Source organism: Monodelphis domestica, chromosome 1, assembly GCF_027887165.1.
Source record: "Monodelphis domestica isolate mMonDom1 chromosome 1, mMonDom1.pri, whole genome shotgun sequence".
Classification (NCBI taxonomy): domain Eukaryota; kingdom Metazoa; phylum Chordata; class Mammalia; order Didelphimorphia; family Didelphidae; genus Monodelphis; species Monodelphis domestica.
In genome coordinates, this window is record NC_077227.1 from 94,470,186 (window position 1) to 94,492,959 (window position 22,774).

Sequence of the window (22,774 nt, forward strand, 5' to 3'; positions counted from 1 at the left end):
TGCATCTCCATTTTCCCCTAACCTCTGGTCCCAGTTCTTTCCCTCTCCTCTTCTCCAGGAATTTATGGCTGCAACTCCCTTTTCTGATCTGAGGCTGACTCATCATTATATCAAAAGAATATGAGCATTGCCTCACTTTGCAGGGACTTTAGGAAATAGTGAATGGATTCCAGGGATTTCAGGAGGGTTAAAGAAGTATAGTGCTTCAAGGAAATAAAATTGTTTCTTTGACTACATTTTATTTTCTTATTTTGCTCTGTTTTGGGACATAATTTTCCTTCCTTTATTGTTCTTAAACATAATGAAATATTTATATCATGCCCATCCCTTTAATTTTGACTTAATCATCGCAGGTATACAACTCTTGATCTTGTCCTATAAAACAGTTCCTACAGCCTCTTATTACTTCTTGATGCTTTTATCTAAACTTCCTCTAATTTATTTTTCTCAGGGTTGGAGATGCCTACAAACTCCAAATTATGAGTTCAGTTTTAGGAATTATATGGAGTGTGGAATACATGGAAGAAAAGATATATAAAATAAAAGTGAAAAAATAAATAGTTCAATGGATTCTTGGTGTCATCAATGTGGAATCTTTTTCCACTCAGGCAGATTTCAACCCATTCATGTCTTTCCATTGTACATGATTCTTGTTCCCAAGCATCTATAAATGCTCTATAGAGTCTCTACCCAAGAACTGAAAGTCTTCATCTTTTATGGGTAACAGAGCTGTCCATATGTTTTCCCTCACTCTTACAGCGTCACATATGCCATTGATAAGGTATTTTGGGCTATTATTAAAATGTAATTCATTGGGGGAACCTGGGTAACTCAGTGGATTGAGAGCCAGGTCTAGAGATAGGTTCAAATCTGAACACTTCCCAGTTGAGTGACCCTGAGGAAGTCACTTGAACCCCATTGCCTAGCCCTTACCACTCTTCTGCCTTGGAGTCAATATTGACTCCAAGACAGAAGGTAAGGGTTTAAAAAAAATAATAAAGAGCAATTCATTTTTCATATATTGTACCCTACTTAAAACAGCCACCAAGCAGCTCAACCATTGTATCTGAAATTTTATTCTCCTTAAATTAGTTTTTCATGATTCACAACCATATTGCATCACGAGGAGACCAGTGTTTTGGTTCAGAATTGTAAGAAGTTCAATATCAGATCTTCAGAAATAGAAATAATAGGAGCACAAGATTTGATCTGAAAATGTTTAGAGATGACCTAATCTAATGGTTTCCCATTTAGTGGTTTGTACCTTTGTACCCTTTGAGGGTTTGTGAACATAGTCTAAGGGCTTCACATTAAACATTCTATAGTGTCACCCTAAGTAATAAATAATTACAGAATATTCTAAGTAGCATATTAAATGCCCAGGGATTCATAATACATTTTTGTTGTTGTTGTTGAATGGGGTTATTTTGGGGGTAGCTAGGTGGCCGAGTGGACTGAGGACCAGCCTAGAGACAGGAGGTCCTGGTTCAGGTCTAACCTCAAATATTTTCTAGCTGTGTGACCCTGGGCAAGTCACTTAAACCCCATCACCTAGCCCTTACCACTCTTCTGCCTTGGGATCAACACATAGTGTTGATTCTAATACAGAAAGTAAGAGTTTAAAAGGGAAAAAAAAAAGATAGGAGTTCCTGGAACAAAGTACTTTGAGAATCACTGATTAAGTTCAGCCCCTCCTTTTTACAGATGATTTGCAATTTTAACTCTAAATCCAGTGTTCTCCAGGAGGTCAGGAAAACATACTCCTTACATCTTGCAAGAAGCTCCCTTTTGGGGGCAGCTGGGTAGCACAGTAGATTGAGAATCAGTCCTAGAGACGGGAGGTCCTAGGTTCAAATCTGGATTCAGCCACTTCCCAGCTGTGTGACCCTGGGCAAGTCACTTGACCCCCATTGCCTAGGGGTTTAAAAAAAAAGAAAAAAAAGAAGCTCCCTTTCCCTAATTCCATTACAAAGTTACTTTTTTTTTTTCCAAACCCTTATCTTTCCTCTTAGAATTGATACTAAATATCGGTTCCAAGTCAAAAGAGCAGTAAGGGCTAGGCAATTGGGAGTAAGTGACTTGTCCAGGGCCACACTGCTAGAATCATAGTTATTTTTCAGTCTGATATGTTTTCTTTTCAACCATGTAGGTGGGAAACTTCTGTTAAGTCTAGAAGATTATTATAGTACTTTTTCTCCCATTATCTCATCATTTTCAGTTTCCTTTTAGACAGTTGGGGTTATTAAAATTACCTGGGGTTGTTTCCATAAAATAAAAGGAAGAGAGAGAGGAATAAACCACATGCTTCCTCAGCATCACTACTGGCAAAGGGCAGAAAAATATGTAGCTGCTGCTATTCTAGGACCTATTAAATTGTTATACTATATATACTTGAAGGAAACAAAACTCAGTTTGAAGTTGGAATTCATTTGAAACTAGCAAACTCAGTTTCCTATTTTATTCCCAGTTTTGTGCCTATTAGAGTTTACTAATTCAGTACAATTCAATAAGCATTTACTAAGTGTCTGCTATGTGCAAGACATAAGTATAAAAAGACAAAAAAAACCCAACAGCATCTTTACTCAAACCATGCAATCCTTCTGAGTCTCAATGTCATCTTATGCAAAAGGAAGTCAATACCTCACAGGTGAATTGCTTTTGAGCAATTTGTTGGGCAGTTGGGTCGCTCAGTGGATAGTGAGTTAGACCTGGAAACTAGAGGTTTAGGGTTCAAATTTGGTCTCAGATAGTTTGTAGCTGTGACCCTAAGCAAGTCACTTGACCTGATGGCCTTTTTACCACTCTTTTGCCTTGGAACTGATTTCAATTCTAAGACAAAGTGTAAGGGTTAAAAAAAAAAAGGAAAACACTTTGTAAACTTATATATATGAGCTATAATTGCTATTTGTTTTTCTTTCTCCAATACCAGCATGGTACATTCATTTATGGCAGTTAGGTGGCACAGTGGATAGGGATGTAAATCTGGAATTAGGAAAACCTGAATTCAAATCCTGATGTAGATTCATACCAGCTAGTGGAACCTGAGTAAGTAATTTAATTTCTGTCTGCCTCAATTTCTTAATCTGTAAAATGGGGATTATAATAGCAGCTACTTCCCAGGGTTATTATGAAAATCAAATGAGGGAATTTTGTATTTTGCAAACCTTAAATCATTATTATTCATTGAACATAGATAGTAGTTTGTGTGAAATTAGTATTATTTCCTAATCTGAATTGATAAAGTTTCATTGTACCTTATTTCTCCTGTAAGTTTTAATTACTTTGTATTTTATTCAATGCAACAAACATTTAGCGGGTGTCTATCATGCACCTGTGTAAGGACTTTAGGAAGTATAGTAAGGTATTTAGGAAGAAATACAAATTGAACATTATTCAATTAACATTTATTAAGTATGTGCAAGGCACTATACTATTCCTGGGCACAGAAAGACAATAACTAAAAAATAGACCCTTCTCTGAAGGACCTGAAGTCTTTGTGGAATGCAGAATATAATAATAAACAATAATTTGAGGAGAGAGCACTTTTTTGAGGATCAGGTAGGAGGGTATGCTCAGTCAAGCCTTTCAAGGAAAGCTAAATATTTTAAGAGCTGGAGGAGCAATAGCAGGGTGGCTCCCTTTTGCTTTTGTATCCCCAGTACTTAACTCAGTCTTTGCTCAATATGGGTGCTTAATAAATGCTGATTATTAGTTGATTTCAGACAGAAGATAGCAGTGCAAAGGCTTGGAGGAAGGAGATAAAATACCACGTTGGGGGAACCAATAGGCCAGTTTGGTTGGAGTGAGGCAGATAGGGAAGAATCTCGAAGTAAATCTGGAAAATTAGGCTAGAGACATATGGTAAGGGTCTTTCAAACCAAATTAAGAAATCTGTGTTTTATCCAAGTTGGTTAAGTGGCTCTATTGGATAGGATACTGGGTCTGGAGTCAGGAAGACCCGAGTTCAAACGCAACTTTGGACACTCATTAATCATGTTACCCTGAGTAAGTCATTTAACCCTGTTTACCTCAGTTTTTTCTTCCATAAAATGAGCTAGAGAGGGATATGACAAACCACTCCAGCATCTTTGCCAAGAAAACTCCAAATAGGGCCCCCCAAAATTGCACATGACATAAATAAATGAACCACAACACCCAGGTTGTCAAACTCAAATAGAACTGGACACCTGGCAGCAATACTCACTCAGAAGAGTATAAGTTAACTATCTCTGTTGTATTGTATCTTTATTTACTTTATTAAATATTTCCCAATGACATTTTAATCTAGTTTGGGCTATTAGGGAGTTACATTTCTTGAATTCCTGGAGCTAGCCTTGAAAGATGCTTGAAGAAAGCAACACCACCGTGATACCTGTGCTTTAGGAAAATTACTTAGTAGCTTTAAGGAGGATGAGGAGGTGAGACTAGAAGCAGGAGACCTACTGGGAAGTTATTTCAACAGTAGAATGCTGGTTGTCAGCAATGTAAATGAAAAGAAGGGGATGAATGTTGGTGTAGAGGTAGAATCAATAGTAGTAATCTTTGTGAATTAGATGGTCTTGGAGATTTTCTGTGACTGAAAAACTAATAATCCAACACCAGCCTGGTGATAGACTTCTTAAAATTGAGGTGGTTAGGTTTCCAATGACATAAATATAGTTTGTTGCTGCATCCAAATTCAGTGCCTTTCCTTTTTGGATAGGATCTTTCAGACTTTGCTCTCCATCACGACACAGGATGGAGGCCAAGGACACAAAACTAGGACAGAGCCAGGATAGAAACAAAGGTCACCCAACACTTGGTCTAGTGCTATTAAATTTTTATTATCAAAAATATTAACATTTAATTTTCTTTTTACTCCTAACTTAACAATGACCTAATAAAACAAGCACTCTGTACAACGGGGACGAGGAGAATTGTATATGAAACTGCTTTCTGTCCATCATGAATCACTATATTTTAAGCACTTGGAGTATGGGGGTTTATGCACTCACTTTTTTAGGAGAATGATTCTTAATGAAAAAAAAGCACTTGTTGACTTCTTAGACTAAGGTTAACAGTTACCCTTCCCCTACCGTGCATCACATACCAAACGATGCGAGGAAGGTGTCTGTGTACAAAGATAAAGCGAAAAAGACTCGACAAAGCTTTAAAAGGAGACCTACAAGCTTTTAGCAGAGATAACACCAATGAGTCTGATATGGGCACTTTTATGTGAGGGTATGAGCTGAAGCACCACCTCCCTCCTTTTAATTTAACAATTGTGATTGTTTTAAACACGTTTCTTTGTGAATGACAGACTATGATCTTTTAAAGTGGCACAAGGAAAGCCCGCGCTTCAGAAGATAGAGCCAGAGAAGGTCAAACCCACGCTTTCTCAGTTCCACGTGAAACCGTCCAAGGCCCTCGGCCACGTAAGCATAGGCGCGTGACGCCATCACGTCAGCACGCAGCGCGGCGCGGCACGGGGATGGGACCAGGCGTGGAACACTGCAGGCGCGCCGGCACATCCGGGGCCTGGGAGGCGGCGGCGCCCGGCGGGGGTCACGTGGGCAGTTCCTTTCCGTCTCTGGCAGGCTGGGGCGCTGGCGGAGCGCGTGTTGCTCGCCCACTCGTCTCCCCTTGTCTCCGCCACCCCCCTCACCCGACCCTCCGCCCGTGGAGCCGGTGAAGAGGTCGCGGACGTGTACCCTGTCCAGGTCCGGAACACGGAGTACCCCGTTGCCGCCGCCGAACGCCGCGTGAGCTGACCCCGCCGCCAAGATGCCGGCCTATTTCCAGAGGCCGGAAAACGCCCTCAAACGGGCCAACGGTGAGTGAGCCCAGGGCGGGCAGGGGAGGGTGAGGGGCCGTTCTGGGGAAGACGAAGACGTTCCGCCGCACTCTGGGAACCTAGCGGCCGGGGCTCACGCTGCTGCCGCCGCCGCCGCTTTCGGCCCCGGCCGGAGGCCCATCCACGCCGGCCCTGCACGCGTCCTTTCCATGCCTTGTTGGGCTCCAGGACTCTCTGGCTCCTGGGCAGTTGAAGGCCGGTGAACCGCAGGGTTTTTCCGTGGCGGCCTGACCTTGCCCTCCCTACCTATTCCCCTTTGGGGCCTCCTCGCCCGCGTCTCCCAACGCGGCCCGCCGCTTCCTCGGTCCTGCCTGCAGGCCTCGCCCCTCCCCCAGCCGCCTGTCCCGTCCCACGCCGAGGGAGCGCGGCCGCCCCGACTGGCTCCCTTCCTCCCTCGCCCGGGCTGAAGCCAGGCCTTCCTGCCGTCCCCTCCGGGCGGCCCTCGTTTCCGGGAGGCCGCCCTCTACCGGGCCACTCTCCCCGACTGCCAGGATTCCCTTTTCGCGGTGCCGCCATCTGGGAAAACCGGGAAAGAAGAAACATGGCTCCCGGGGACAATGCACGCGGGGACCAAGGCTCCACCTCCCGCGGGGGGCCCCTGGCGCTGACAGCTTCTTCCTCTTCCCGACCTCATGGAGCCCTCCCCCACCCTTTCTCGTTCCTATGGCCCCCCTTTAACTGCTCTTGGGGTCCAGTTTGGTCTCGGGTCATTCCTACTTTACAAACCACATTTTTTCCGTATGGAAGACACTCGATCTATTCTTTTTTATTTCCTAGTTATTTCTCAGCACTGGGAAGCACCCTTCTCCCCACACCTGTGGCCTGGCCTTTCTTCCACAATAGGTCAATAGTGTTTGTAGTTGGAAGGATCTTTAGTAATCATCTAGTTCAAAGCCCTTTATTTTACTGAGGAGGAAGTAGAGAGGTGAGTGACTCGATGGACCCACACAGTTAATTAGTAGGAGATCTGATTTTAGCACACAGGTTTCCTGACTTTGAGGGCAAAGCTCTCCCTTTATTATGCTGCCTTGGATTCCTGCCACCCATATGTGTCTACCCATATGTAGTAGACTTGCAGAGTTTGTGTGTGTCCCCCAAATTGATGACAAGGATTGGAGGAGGATACAGGACACAGATTCTTTATTCAGCTGCCAAAATTCAGCTGCACGCAGGTCACTCTTCTGCTTAAAAATCTTCCAATTGTTTATAGCCTGGTATTTGGTTTCAGCCTCTCTTTTTAGCTTTATTTTGATTATCATCACAAATTCTTAAGTTCTCCTGTCATTCCATCAGCATTTGTCTATTGTTCCCCATGTTTCCTTCCTGGATGTTTCATCTTTGACATTTTTATTCAGAACCCCTTCTTGAGGTATCACTTGTATCATGTAAATTTTCTCCTCAGAAAAATGTCTTTCTTAGGTTTTTTAAAAAAATACTTTTCATGTATTTCCTATACCAATATCACATTCTACTTTGTATCATACTTATCTGGTCTTATCCTTTTATGTGTTTGTTGTTTTTTCATCTTTTTATCTCTAGCCTCTAGCACTGGGCCTTCCTATATCTTCCAGTCTTTGAGAATATTTCTGTATTGTGTTTTCATTTTAAAAAGAAAGAAAGATACATTTCAAAGTATTTGAGACACAAAGCCTTGGTTCTGATCTGTGTTAATGAGTATTCTGGACCTGTTATCAATCTTAGTTAACTGATGGGTTTTTTTATGATTTGTCAGAAGTTGTTTTTTTTTTGTTGTTGTTTTAGAGGAATCTGGCATAATTAAATTTATATCTAACTTCTTTAAAGAGTTGCATACCTTTTATAAATTGCAATTTATGTTATCGCCCTTTGATTTTATTTTGAGTCGTTTCAGTTAATCTTTGTGATCCAATTTTTTTGACCCCATGGTTTGAGGAGTAGTCAGATAGATATTAAGGGCGGTGTATCACGCACTATTATTAATCCCTTAGTGTAGAAAGGCAAAAGACAGTCCTTGCCTTCAAGATGCTCATAGGGAGAAAAGCAAACAAATACAAACTATATAGAGGATAAATAGAAAATAAAAGAAGGAAGGGACTAGAATAAAGAGGTATTGGAAAGGTTTTCTGCAGATTATATTTTAATTAGAACTTGAAGGAAACTAGGAAAGGCATTAAGCTTGAGATGAGAGTATTCTAGCAGTAGGGGGCAACCAGAGAAATTCCTGGAGCTGATCTTTTTTGTGATTTGTCAGGGTGCAAGATCATCTGGCAGAGACCAAAGTACAAGAAGACTGGAAAGGTAGAAAGGTTATGAAGAGCTTTGAAGGCCAAGCAGGATTTTGTGTTTGATGGAGTACTGAATAGGAGAGTATTTAGTGTAGTCTGTATCTGGAACAGACATTTATTTAAAGAATTGATGCCATAACTGATTTATTATCACCTTATGCTTAACAAATACATTAGTGTTTGGAAAACTTGTTAATTTTGTGATGATGTGAAAACAATCTTGAGGAAAGAATGTTTTAATTGGTAATTTTGTATTTGTGAAATGAGGTAATTACCTAGATGAACTCAAAGGCTGCTATTCTTAAGCTTACGCTTCTATAAAATGAATTTGATTAGATATCACTTAAAAAGACATGTTAATTTTCTATTATAATGAACCTGGAACAGTCTTAAGTTGTATAAAATGTTCTTGTGTAGAATTCATACATGGTTGTAAAATAGATTTTTGTATATTTTGATGAGCATGTTCATGTGCTTCACTAACAGTAAGGTGACAGTCATAATTTATTTGGCCTATATGCCAAACATTGGTTTTCTTAGGCTTTTAACTGACCCCAATTATTTTGGCTACGTGTAGTTGTTAGCTTTTTTTTTTTTAAACCCTTACCTACCTAACCGTACCAACACTGTGTTTTGGTTCCAAGGCAGAAGAGTGGTAAGGGCTAGGCAATGGGGTCAAGTAACTTGGCCCAGGGTCACTCAGCTGGGAAGTGTCTGAGGCCAGATTTGAACCTAGGACCTCCCGTCTCTAGGCCTGGCTCTCAATACACTAAGCTACCTAGCTGCCCCCTACTTGTTATAATCTTAACATTAAGTAGTAAATCACATAGGTGATATTTAACATTTTATTTGACTACTTTGTGAAATGATATTTTGCAATGCTCAGTTGTGGATGCCATAAACAATATTTGGTGGCAAAATTAGGGAATCGATTAAGAATATTGAGACTTTGCAAAACTAGTCTTGTGGCACCATATGGAGAAATGTGCAGTAGTGACAGGTTACCTGAGGCAGTTCTGTGTATACTGAGGATCATTGAATTATAGGAACAACTAAGCTTATATCTTATTGCTATTGAGCTTTCAAACAACTAGAATTTGATGAAAAAATAGGAATTATAAAATTTTGTTTCTGCTATGTTCCTTGCCATTTTAATTAAGTGATGTGGACCCCTTATCATATGTAGAATGAAGTAGTGGAATTACTCTGCATGAGAAATTTGTGTTTCCGTTTCAATACTGTAAATTACACTGTTGAATATGTCCTGTAGTTTCATTAAGTGAATTAATTTGCATGATAATTAACTTTTTTATCCCTAATTATTAATAATCCATTGACACTCCTAATATTTCCTGAAATTTCCAATATCTCTTTCACTTCTACTTTTGAGTTTGATAGGTTTATTTTAGCAACCTAAATCTAGAATTAGGTAATGTTAACATTAAAAATCACCACTTTTGTAATTGCACTTTTTTTTTGATCATCCCTTCCATGTAAAGCACCAAATAAAAGTTGCTTCATAAACTTGTAAAAGCCTTTTCCATTACATTCTACAACAGTGACTTTTAAAAAATTTTAAGTGGTTGTGGCAAACCCAAAACTTGAGCAACACTGTAACTCAGTCTGATCCACAAGAGTGTAAAAATGACACAAGCCCAAACTTAACTCTTAAGAAGCTAGATACATAGTTTCAATACTTTGATGACTATTGTTTCAATAGCGTATAGTAGCTATCCTTTATACCAGTAAAGGTAGTTGAAAATTTATATTAAGAATTTTTTTTTAATTCACATAGATTTAGAATTATAAAAATAATGTAAAAAGGTGTATGTTTATTTTTGCAGCATCCATTCCCTTCCCCCCCCAAAAAAAACATCTTGCTATTAATGCCATAGAGATTCTGGAGTGTTTTGTTGCCTTTGAAAGCCTCACCCACGTATGATATTCTGCTATATACTATACTTTTTTTTTTTTACTATAATAACCTGATTTCTAATTTTGACTCCATTTTTAAGCAGTTTGATTTGCAGGCCTCTAGGCAAGTCATTTAACAACTTTGGACCTCAGTTTCTTTTTCTGTGGAATGAAGAGGTGAGACTAGAGGGCTTTTAAGGTCTCATCCAGTTGTAAAATTGGTCCTCCCCCTCCCAAGTCCCAATTAGATTGCAGTGTCTTTGAGGACTAGCACTGTACCTTCCACATTTTAGTATTCCCCGAACATAGAAATTCTCACTTGGGCTGTTAATACATTTACATATGTTGAATTGATCCCAAATGAAAATGGATAATTTGTAGTCTTTACTAGTCGTAATACTTATGATTGGAAGCTTAGGGGGAACAAAATTCCCTTAAAGACAAGCAATTGTTATTGTTTGAAGGCCATCTTAAAGAGATTTTTCAATTTAACACTAGCAAACATTTCTATAGCTTAATGAAAGTCTTCACACATTAGTAAAAATTAAATTCCTTTTTAGGTTGATGCAGAGGTTGCTTTAGTTTATCAGTTACCAAAGACAAACATCTTGACTAGATAAATTTCTTGTCTTTTATCTTTTCTCTCTGCTGCCCTATTTACTTGGAAATTCTGGTCTCATTAAAAGCTCTTTTAAGTACTGCAGAAAGTATTCTTTTAAAGAGAGCTTGACTTGCTTTATTTTAGTTATTGCCTTTTGAGTTTAAAAGTATGGTGAGAGATGGGAAAATTCTTGAAAATTTAAAAACAAGCAGAAACAGGCTGGTGTGTTTTCTGAACAAAACTTGAGAGAGTTAAAAAATAGGTGCTCATGGAACAGTCTCTTGAGTTGATTCAGATATGGCTTTAACCTTGTTTCTAAGGTGTGTACCTTTCCATTTTTTTTTAGTTAAGTCTGAGCCATAATTTTTAAAAAGAAACTAGGTTTCTCTTTTGAAAAAAAAATTTAAGAAATGAATTATCTGAAGTACATGTGTTTATTCATTTGTACCAACAGTGTTTCAAAAATCTCAGTCCGCTGAATTTAATTTAGTTACTGTATTAAAATCATTCCTGGAAGTCTTTAGTTTTAGATGCCTTAAATGAAACTATCCTCAGATAATGGGACTACCATAAGTGAGGTTCTATCTTCAGTTGGATCTTTTTATGGTCTACATGACTTTACAAGTAAAATGGCATTTTGCAAATAATGCTAATGAGATGGACTAGTTTGAAGATTGGGAGATTGAACTAGATGATTTTTGTCTAAAGTCTTTCAGTTATGATATTCTTTTAATTATGAATCTGGTTGAATTTAATGGATACCAGTTCCATTAAAGAAGTAAAACATTTAAATCAAGGTACTAATAGGCATGGCCATATAAATATAAATGGAATGGAATTTAAATAATATGATGAGAAAAAATGGAGTTTAAACTCATAAAGTACCAAATTGGACTGAGGTTTTTTTTTTTTAAGTGATTTGCATTTGATTAGAAATTCAAACTGGGAGGAAGTTGTCTATGAGCTACTGAAAATCTATTTAGATAAGAATCTTCTAAATTAAAAGTAGACCATTTCCCTTATAAAGGCAGAATTGGCTTTGTGATATGTTTAATTTCCTGAAATGTTGGAGGAGGAAGGTGTCACTGTTAATGTAGTGTACTGGTAGGTTGTCAGTATGTGAAACTAAAATTTGGTTATCTTTTATATAGTGTTACACAAAGTGTTGGAAAAGAGAACATGATTCTACTTCAGGAGAACTTCTTCCTATCCTCTAGATTCTTGTGATTTCAGTTTATCCCTAAGATGGAATTCTGTGTTTTCATAGTTTTCCAAAAGAATTCAAGACACCAAGAATAAAGGAATCTGGGGAAAGAATTAAAGTAAAAAAGGAGGTGGCTGAGAATAACAATACAGAAGACATATTGTACAAATAAATTTTGTTTTCCAGGGCACAAGGACCTGTCATATACTGTTTTTGAAGACAATATTGGGGAATGAACCTTGGTTTTGTAATTAGGAGACCAGAATTCAAATCCTGTCTTTGGTGACTGTTAGCCACATAATTCTAGGCAAAATAAGATTCTTATCAAGCAGCAAGTATTAAATGCCAGGCAGTAAACTCACATTACACATTATAGTAATGTGGGGGGGAGACAAGTATATAAAGAAAAGCACATGGTAAATATAAAATTAATCAAGATAGATAGGAGTTAAATACAAGGCAGTTGAGGAATCAAGATGTCCATAGTTATGATGGGTGATAAATGTGTAGAGGCTTCATGCATAAGATGGTGTCTGAGCAGCATCATAAGGGAAAAGAAGGACCCTTTGAAGGAGTTGAGGATGTTGTGAACTCTAACCAGGGGGAAAAGCCTGGCTAAAAGCCCGGAGATGAGAATGTTTCCTTTCAAGGCAACTTGGCCAATTAGTTTTCCAAACTGCTGGAAGAGGAATATTGTTCAAGGAAACTGGAAGGATAAGTTTGGGACCAGGTTATATGGGGCAGCTAAGGTGACACAGTAGATAGAATGCCAGGCCAAGTCAGGAGAACTTGAATTCAGATCTGACTTCAGACATTTTTGCAAGCTGTGCAACCCTGGGCAAATCACTTAACACATTTTTCCTAGCCTTTGCCCTTCTGTCTTAAAACTGAGACAGAAAGTAAGGGTTGTGTGGTTTTTTTTGTTTTTGTTTTTTTTTTTAAGCTTAAAAGAGAGAGTAGTTTGTTATATTCTAGTGGCAACCAGAAGCCATTCCTATTGAGAAAGGGAGTCAAATCGGTGTTTTGAGGAAAATTACTTTGGCTGTAGTGTCTCTAGGTTGAACTGGAGTGTGGAGAGATTTGAAGCAGTGAAATATGCCAATGAAGATATTTTTAAAATAACCAATAATATAGGTGAGAGGTGATGAAGGCAATGAACCTAAGGTAGTAGCTATTTTGATTTTAGAGGTTATGTTGATTTATGAGATATTGTGTAGTATTTGACCATTGATTGGATATGTGGGGTGAGGGAGAGTAAGGAGTTCAGGATAATGATTAGAATACAAACTGAGAAACAGGAAGAATGGTGTGGCCTTCAAAAAAATAAGAGAAATTTGGAAGAGGAGTGTTTAGGAGGAAAAGTTCATTAATTTTAAACATGGGTGAGTTTTAAGATGTCTGGGATAACCTATTTGAAATGTTCAGTAGGCAAATTGTTGATAAAGAACTAAAGTTCAGAGGAGAGACTGCAGCTGAATATAGATATGAGTCGTTTGCATAAATATAACAGTCCAAGGAAGTTGATGAGATTACCTAGAGCAGGGGTTCCCAAACTACAGCCCATGGGCCACATGTGGCCCCCTGAAGACATTTATCCAGCCTCCACCCCACTTCCAGAAGGAAGGGGCACCTCTTTAATTGGTGCTCCTGGAGTACTGTATGTGGTGGTGCATAGTAGTATAGTACTACTTCTGGTGACAATCCTTTGCGTAGTGCCTTGTTCTGAGAGTAGCTGAATGAGAAAGAGGCACAAAGAATTATGTGGCTGCACAATGGAAGACGATCAGCATGGTGAGCATTGATCTGGGGGAGAGGATTCCACACTGTGTATACTGCTGCCCCCGATATAGTGGTGGCAGTGATGATCCTGTGCAAGGTGTGACAGGCCCATCACAGCCAGTACTGCAGCCTCTGCTATCCCAGACAGTGATATACAGATTTGTTCATAGTTTTTTTTTTTTTATAGTTTGACCCTCCAACTGTCTGAGGGACAGTGAACTGGCCCCCTGTGTAAAAAGTTTGGGGACCTCTTATCTAGAGTATAGAGGGAAAAGAACCTTGGGGGATACCTTAAATTAGAGGGCATGATATGAGTGATGAGTAGCCAAGCCAGCAAAAGGAGATAGAAAAGGAATAAGAAATAGCAAACCAGGAGAGAGTAGTGCAATGAAGACTCATTGAGGAGTATCTAGGAGAGTGGGCAATAACTAAAAATAAAGCAGACTAAAAATATTAGATAATCAAATTGTGAGTTGAGATTATTAGAAACTTGTACAAGGGGCAGGTTATGAAGAACTTTGACAAATAGAATTTTATATTTGGCCCTGGAAAAGAGGCAGTTTGTTGGATATCCTAGAATTTATTGAATAAGGGTATTGACATGGTTCAGACCTGCACTTTGTGAATATCAATTTTTTGAGGGCACATATACTAGATCTTGTATTATCCATAAATGTTCCATTCCCTAATTAGAAACTGACATCTCCCTATGTGACCATAACCTGTCATTCTATCTCTCCTCTATGCTTTATCTTTCCTCCATATTCTTTGCCTTGAGACCACCAGTCTTGCTCCTCATTACTTTGTCAAACCATTATCTGGACAAACTTCCTTTTTTCCCTTTCTAAGGATTTAGCTATTTTGTTTCAGTTTTATACTTTGAATCATTTTGCTTCCTTGTTCTGTCACTGCTTTCTCTTGCCCTTTGGATTAGTCTTGCCTCCTGTCCTCATTAGACACTGAATAAAAGCTTATGGATATCTTTACAACCATCTTGATTATTGGATACATTACAAAGTTATGTATTGTAACCTCAACTGGGCCCTCTACTGTAGCAAGGCATTCAGTCCCCTTTTATTTCCCCCTAACTGATTTTCTATTTCAGTCCCTATAGATTTCTTATCGCTATCTCCCACTTCTTTAATCTGAGAAACTTGCCTCTGTTGAAAAAAGTTGAGGCTATGTATGTGAACTCCCTCTTGTCCGTTGTCTTAATTTCAAAACCTGTTGACATTTTCTCTCATTCTCTCTTCATCTCAACAATCACAAAGAAGGTACTCCTTCTACTTGTCAAAACTCACTTCCTCTGTCCTCAATTTGGTCTCACACACCCCCCCCCCCCCCCAAATCTTCTCTAGCAGATTACAAACTTGGCTGTCCTCTTACTCTCACAAATCTTCAACTCCTTCCTGTCTACTGGTTCTTTCCTAGATGTTTTCAAACATTCCCAAGTATCCCCTCTCCTTAAAACCCCAAAAAACCACCCATATCCCTTCATACTCTTGTCCTTTGTCTTTTCTTTGGTCAGTCAGTTCAGCAACTTAATAGCTATATGATCCTGGGCATGTCATTTTAACTTTTCTCAGGCTCATCTTTAAATTGAGGATAATTATATTGCCTACTTCACAGAACTGGGATAAACAAATGCAATAATATGTGTAAAGAACTTTACAAAAACCTTTTTTTAACTTCATAAACTTTAAAGCACTGTATAATGCTAGCTCTCACTATCTCTACCATTCATTCCTCTGAGTTCATTCAGTCTTATCACCAAATACAAATCTGGTAGTTGTTGTCCACAGCTTCCAGGACCCTCCCCTTTCCTTAATGAGTTCTGGGTCAGACTTATCAATTTCTTCTATCTAGTACATATTGATTTGCCTTAAAGACCCTAACCTCCCAATTCCTCAGCTTTTCTATATCTTCCAGCCCACCTCACCTAAACACAAATGACCATACCCTTGTCATCACCTGTAATATATACTTCTTCCATGTTTATGAACTTTGCAATTCCCTTATCTGCTCTTAATCTATTGATGTTCTGCCTCTTCTGCCTTGGAACCATAGATCCTATTCTTTATCTTTACTATGCTCTCTAGTCAGTCCCTAGTTATTTTCTAGGACATTATCCCTGGACTGGCTCTTCTTACCCCATCTTGATCCCTGGAACCAGAGAGATGGGATGGATGATCAGGTGAGGGTATTGAGGATGAAGGAGTTCTAGGCATGCTTTTAGACAATGGGGAAGCACCTAGAAGATAGAGATTAAAGATAGGTGACAGAATAGGAAAGATTCAGGGTACCAATCAGCTGATAAAGATGAGATTGAATGGGATCGGTTGGTGCATATAAAAGGCCATCATTGCAACAACAGCAAAAAAAAAAACCAGTAGAAAGAAAAATGTTCTGTCTAAACCATTTCATATACTACCACTTTTGAGATAAGCTTTACAAAGTTAGAATTAAGTTACGTAGCAACTTTGCTAATATGATTTTGGAATAAGTTTATTACTCAATTCAGCAATTTATTGAAATCCACTATCCAGTTTAATTCTACCATCTCCAGTTCCTTGCCACCTTATTCTATTACCCATTTCAGCCTGCTGAGCTTCAGTCCTTGTACTACTCTCAAAAGATCTTTTGCTTTTTTTTCTTGGTATTATATGAACCTGGAGAAAATCATGAAACTAGTACTGACTGAATCCCCTAGAAATTTTAAAAATCCCAACCAGACTCTTAATGTAGCAAGGCAGTCTTTTTACATTTTCTAATTAATGTACTATCCCACTCATCGGTTGCTTTTTCTAAACTTTTTCATCCCTGAAACCTCCCATGACTTTCCTCCTCTCATCCTTTCTTAGCTAGGAGCCTTGTCTCATATATTCTTCATTGAAAAAATTAAGGTCATTTATTGAGGGGCCTCTCTTTCTCCTCCCTTTAACTGACATGCCTTTTGCCACTGTCTTCAGTCTCCTACCTTATTAAAATTTAGTAGGAATTTTTGATTAATAAACTTTTTATGATAGTATTAGGATAAGATGTTATATATTGGTACTCATGACACCATGAATAAATGGAAAATCTAGGGCTAAAATCCACACTTGCCTAATACCTAGATGCAATTCTATTTTACTATGCTTTTATGAGTCAGTCAGGTTATATTTTTAAATTATATTTTTCAGTAATGGGAAAAGGATGGGATGACACCCAGTTTTCCCTGATTTTAAATTCTTCTGGAGTTTAGTCTCTAGTAAAAGAGTTTACATTTAAAGATAGCTTGTCCCTATAATGTCAGCGAATTTTTTTTGGGAAAATTATTTTGTCTTCTAAGGATTTTTTAAGATACTGCAAGTCTCTTGATAATTATGTAAAGGCTAGGTCTTTGTTTTAACTTCATAATTACATATATTTGAACTATTTGGATAGTCAAATAATAATAGCTTGCATTTACATAGCATTTTAAGTTTTGTAGTATATTTTAAAATACATGATCTCACTTGAATCTGCAGTTTACTATCTCCATTTTCCATTTGAAAAAACTTGAGTCCCTGAGAGACTAAATGGGGTTACCTCTGAACCTAGCTAGTAATGTGAGGAACAGGATTTGGAGCTAGTTCTTTATGATATTAGGTCCAGCTTTCTTATCTACTATATATAACCTGCAACCACAGAGTCACTTTTTGTATAGCAACAAGTTCAGAAGTAGTTCTTAAAAGTGAATGCTTAGCCTTCTTGCAGGAGAGGATGGGAGTGTGTATAAATATGGAAGGTTGTGTCAGATTCATTCATTGTCCCCTTCTTTGACTTTTTAATTGCTTTTCTTCCTAACAGTTCATGGGAGTGGGAACTCCCGAATGTGTGGTGATACCTAGAAACAACTGGTGTAAAAATAAAAGGAATCAAATCTTTTAAAAACAGACTTTGAAATTTGGTATTATTTATGTAACCAATTCTGATCTTCTGGATTAATTTTCAGAATTTCTTGAAGTTGGCAAGAAGCAGCCTGCCCTTGATGTTCTCTATGATGTTATGAAAAGTAAAAAACATCGGACATGGCAAAAGATACACGAGCCTATTATGCTGAAATACTTAGAACTATGTGTGGACCTCCGCAAGAGCCACCTGGCTAAGGAAGGATTATATCAGTATAAAAATATTTGTCAACAGGTAAATTTGCGAAAGGCAAATACTTACTCTTCTCATTCATAAGAATTTTAATATACTCTTACTGATAAAGGTACTTGCTTTTTTCCAAAATTTATAATTGCTGTCTCTTAGAATAAGCCTGTTATATGCTTTTTAAGAATTTTCATTTCAGAAGTGTCATGAGCTTTTGAGTGAAATTAATTTCATATGTTCTGACTATGCATACCTGTAGGTGAACATCAAATCCTTAGAAGATGTAGTTCGGGCGTACTTGAAGCTGGCTGAAGAAAAAACTGAAGCTGCTAAGGAAGAATCACAACAAATGGTCTTGGATATAGAAGATTTGGATAATATTCAAACTCCTGAGAGGTGTGTGCCATTAATTAAAACTAAATCAGGTGACAAGTACCAGCCATCCTTGCCATCCTTGTTACTTGCTTGTATACTACACATTTAACAGAGGGAAAGTTTCTTTAAGAAGTTTACAAAAACTTTTATAAATAACATTCAATATCTGAGTGTATTGAAGACTTTGAACATTTCATATATGAATGAAATAAGCTTGGTAGATAAAAAGGTCAATGCTGCACTTTCCTCTCATTAATCTGCATATCATCTGGGTAGAGGAAAAAAATCTGGCAAGTATTAAAATCATTTGGCATAGATTCAGTGTAATTGTTTTGGTATGTGCATATATGTGTTTTAAGTATCTATATTTGTATACATTTAACCCTCCCTGTCTTCCAGTTTCAAACTTTTTGAAGGAGGAAGATTGAGGCCCTTTGATTGTATCCAAAATGTCATTAATGGATTAATTTCATTTTGAGGGAATTTGTTACTAGAAGGTTTTAGTAATGTCTGTAGACTATGATGAATACAAAGAAGGAATGCTTGGCAATTCATACATGCTATTTATTTGAGAGTTGACATGAATAATAGAATCCAATAAAAGAACTTGGCAAGCTAGGTTGTTAGGCTAGATCTAATAAGAAAAAAATTAATAGGGGCAAATGTAAAGACCTGCTATCGGGTTTAAAAAAAAGCAGGGGGCAGCTGGGTAGCTCAGTGGATTGAGAGCCAGGCCTAGAGACGGGAGGTCCTAGGTTCAAATGTGGCCTCAGACACTTCCCAGCTGTGTGACCCTGGGCAAGTCACTTGACCCCCATTGCCTAGCCCTTACCACTCTTCTGCCTTGGAGCCAATACACAGTATTGACTCCAGGACAGAAGGTAAGGGTTTAAAAAAAAAAAAGCAGACAAAAATATAGGATTGAGATGGGATCTAACAGTTGATGTGAATGAGACAGAATTTGGGAGTTTTAGTAGAATGAACGGTCATTGTGAGTTTAGTATGCTATTTCAGTAAAAGTAAGGCTATCTTGGATCAAGAACAAAGGAGGTGACAGTGCTGCCATATTTCCTAATCAGACTGTATTGAGAGTATTGTGTTCATTTCTGGAAGCCTCATCTTAGGAAGGATCTTAAACTGGAGTTGTGTTCAAAGGAAGGTAATTGGTGCCTTGTGGAGAGTTGGTTGAAAGAACTTTGTGGAGGTAGTGCAATGGAGAAGACTTGAGTGAATGTGGTTGTCTTTAATTTTAAAATTTGAACGTTTATTGTTTGGAATAGTAGTGAAATTTTTTCTTTGCCCCAGAGGGCAGAATTAGGAGAAGGAAACAAATTTAGACCTCGATGGGGGTGGGTGGTGCATTGAAATTCCTAATGATTAGAGCTGCCCCAAAGGAAAAGGGTTTCCTTACAAAGTAGTGGATTCTCAATTTCTAGAATATTTCAGATGAAATATATGGATTTGTCAGGTATGTCTGCAGAGGAGATTTCTTTTTAGGTTCAGGTTGAACTAGATTATCTTTGAGGTTCCTTCCAATTCTGAGATTCTATTTTGACCAGCATAGTAAGATTTTAGTTAATAGCTATTTATTTCTCCCATGAATAAAATTACCATAGTAGATATATGCAAAGGTAGTAAAACCTTAAAACACAATTTTATTTCAACTTTCAGATTTATGAACTACTTATTTAACTTATATTGCCAATGATTAGAAAATATCCTTTTTGACTTATAATTGTTAAGATTAGGAGTAAACATTTTGCAGAACGAACAAAAGCATAGCAATGTTTGATTTAGAGCAATATGTATTTTGGCGGTCATTGGTGGTTTTAATTTTTTGATTCAGATGATGTGCAAAATTGTTTACACTTAATATTTCTTCCTACTTGTAGTGTTCTCCTAAGTGCTGTAAGTGGTGAAGATACTCAGGATCGTACTGACAGATTGCTTTTAACTCCCTGGGTTAAATTTCTCTGGGAATCATATCGACAGTGTTTGGACCTTCTTCGAAATAATTCTAGAGTAGAGCGTCTCTATCATGATATTGCCCAGCAAGGTAAAACAGACATAGAATCTGAATGAAACCATTTGAAAACTTGATTTTAAATGTAGATTATTTTACAGATAACCTATTTTCAAATCATTAAACTCCTTTTCTTGAAAATTGCTTAATTGATTGCATTTATTTGCTGTTCTTTTAAGCCACAATGAAAAATGACCTACATAAATGTAACTGAAATAAAAGAATTGGATTGAACTGAGTTTTATATAACTTTGTGAATGAAAATGTTGTACATGGGAGCTAGAGTGTTAAATGACTTGTTTAGAAAACCATTACAGTAGTTCTGAAAAGGTACTGAAATATTTCTTTCATCTGACATGTTGAATTTTCTTGGAAGCTGAATCAGCTCCTTAAAGTAGCAGAATTTAAACATTTGTAGTGGAAATCCTAAAAATACTATATTTTTAGAAAAAAAAATTTAAACCCATACCTTTCTCTTAGCATTAAAACAAAAGAGTAGCAAGAGCTAGGTAATTGGGGTTAAAAGAATTGCCCAGGGTCACAAAGCCAGATGGTATCTGAATTCATATTTGAATCGAGGGTCTCCTGTCTCCAGGTCTTAAGCTTTTATCTATAATGCTACCTAATTGCTCCTAAAAATACCATTTGCTTCTTAAAGTGCATTAACTTTCACATAACCTAATGAGGTCATTTAGAAGCATTATTAGTTTTGATTTAGTTTATGCTTTGCAATTACAATCTCGGCTTTTTAAGGTTTGTAGAAATTTTTGCTGTCTTATTGTCACTTTTAATGATTCTGTGTTTTATGTGACTATAATACATTACCTTTTACTATGGTTGACTAAATGTCAAAAAGTGGCTCTAAATTTTCTACAGAGCAAAATGCATGAAATTTGGGCAGCTATTTCCCACCTTGGGAAATTTAGGTTTATTAGAACTTAACTAAACTTGCTGGAAGTCTTATGTTCAGATAAATAGGTTGTTACTTCATTACTTTTTAGTATTGGTAGTTCTTGGGAATAAAGTTTATTATGCTCTATACCACAATATATTGCTTCCTCTGTTTAATATTTGTTAAAAACTAATACTATTTTTGCCAAATTAGGACTGTTAGTACAACCTGTTCTTCATTGTAAATGAACCTGTATAGATCTTATTTTCTTTACTGCTGAGTAACTTATTTAGCACTTTATTGATAATAAATTCCATTAAGTTGTTATTTTGCTTTGACTTAAGTAGTCATAATGAGCATCATATACAGGATTTCCAAACCTCCCAAATTTATTTTTCTTATGTAATTGTGTTTTTTATCTTTTGACTTGTATGATAGACTGTTAGAGCTAAATAGTAACTGGCTCAAACCATATTGAACCATGTATTTTTATTTAAGTTTATTGATATTAACATCTATTGAGATGAGCAGTACTGTTAGCTTGTCTGTTTACATTAATTTTGGCCATTGGTTATATAAAATGTCTGTGTTTTTTAAAGATACCCAGAAAAATTTTTATCTATTTATTCATTCAGCCATTTATTTTTAGCCCTTACCTTCCATCTTGGAATCAATACTGTGTATTGGTTCCAAGGCAGAAGAGTGATAAGGACTAGGCAACTAAGTGACTTGCCCAGGGTCACACAGCTAAGAAGTGTCTGAGGCCAGATTTCAACTCAGGACTTCCAGTCTCTAGGCCCGGCTCTCAATCCACTGTGCTACCCAGCTGCCCCCTTAAAATCCTTTTTAAAAGAGCAAGATATTCATATATCTTATGTGTTCAATTAAATACTAGTAGAAATTCCTTACCATGTTGTTTTTCTTAAAATGAAATTATAATGTTTTCAAAAATACTGGTTATTCTTTATGATATTGATTGTTCTCTTGTTAAATTAAAACCTATTGAGAATAAAGCATTATTTTTTATAGATTTCAAAACTGGGAAGCTTGACAATTCATTTTTTAATTACAGTATATCTTTAGAGAAGTCTAAGTGTTCTTAAGAGGTGTTTGAGACACAGCCATGATGGTGATGGGTCTGGTACCAATTCAATTTTAACTTGTTATATATCTTAAGTATGATCAAACATCCTCATATATTGAATTCCTCCAAAACTTGTCGGCAATGGAGAGATACTAATAAATTTAATGATTTTATCCATAGCTTTCAAATTCTGCCTCCAGTATACTCGTAAGGCTGAGTTCCGTAAGCTGTGTGACAATTTAAGGATGCATTTGTCACAAATCCAACGCCACCACAATCAAAGTACAGCAATCAATCTTAATAATCCCGAGAGCCAGTCTATGCATCTAGAAACAAGACTTGTACAGTTGGACAGTGCTATTAGCATGGAACTGTGGCAGGTATGGTTTGTTTTTCTTTTTAACCCTTCTAATAATTCTAAGACAGAAGAACAGTAGAGGCTGGACATTTGGGGTTAAATGACTTGCTCAGGGTCACACTGCTAGGAAGTATCTAGGGCCACATATCAACCCAGGACTTCTTGTCTCTAGGTATGGCTCTATCCACTGACCCACCTAGCTGCTCTAATCATAAACTCTGAAACCTTCCTAGTAATGAAACTGGTACATATTTTGTTTACTTAATGAGTAACCCCTAATGGGTACTTTATTGATAATGAATTCCATTTGACTTTTAACATGTTGAAC

General features: G+C 37.4%; 1 protein-coding gene across 1 annotated transcript in view; it reads left to right on the forward strand.

Annotated features, from left to right (window-relative positions):
• The first annotated feature begins 5,421 nt into the window (after window positions 1-5,421).
• Window positions 5,422-22,774, forward strand: part of EIF3A (eukaryotic translation initiation factor 3 subunit A) — a 40,649-nt gene continuing 23,296 nt past the window's right edge. The window contains exons 1-5 of the mRNA XM_056803548.1: window positions 5,422-5,812; window positions 17,572-17,762; window positions 17,974-18,110; window positions 19,982-20,145; window positions 22,269-22,468. Coding sequence (XP_056659526.1) covers window positions 5,764-5,812; window positions 17,572-17,762; window positions 17,974-18,110; window positions 19,982-20,145; window positions 22,269-22,468 — 741 coding nt within the window. The 5' untranslated portion in view covers window positions 5,422-5,763. The remainder of the gene's footprint in view (window positions 5,813-17,571; window positions 17,763-17,973; window positions 18,111-19,981; window positions 20,146-22,268; window positions 22,469-22,774) is intronic.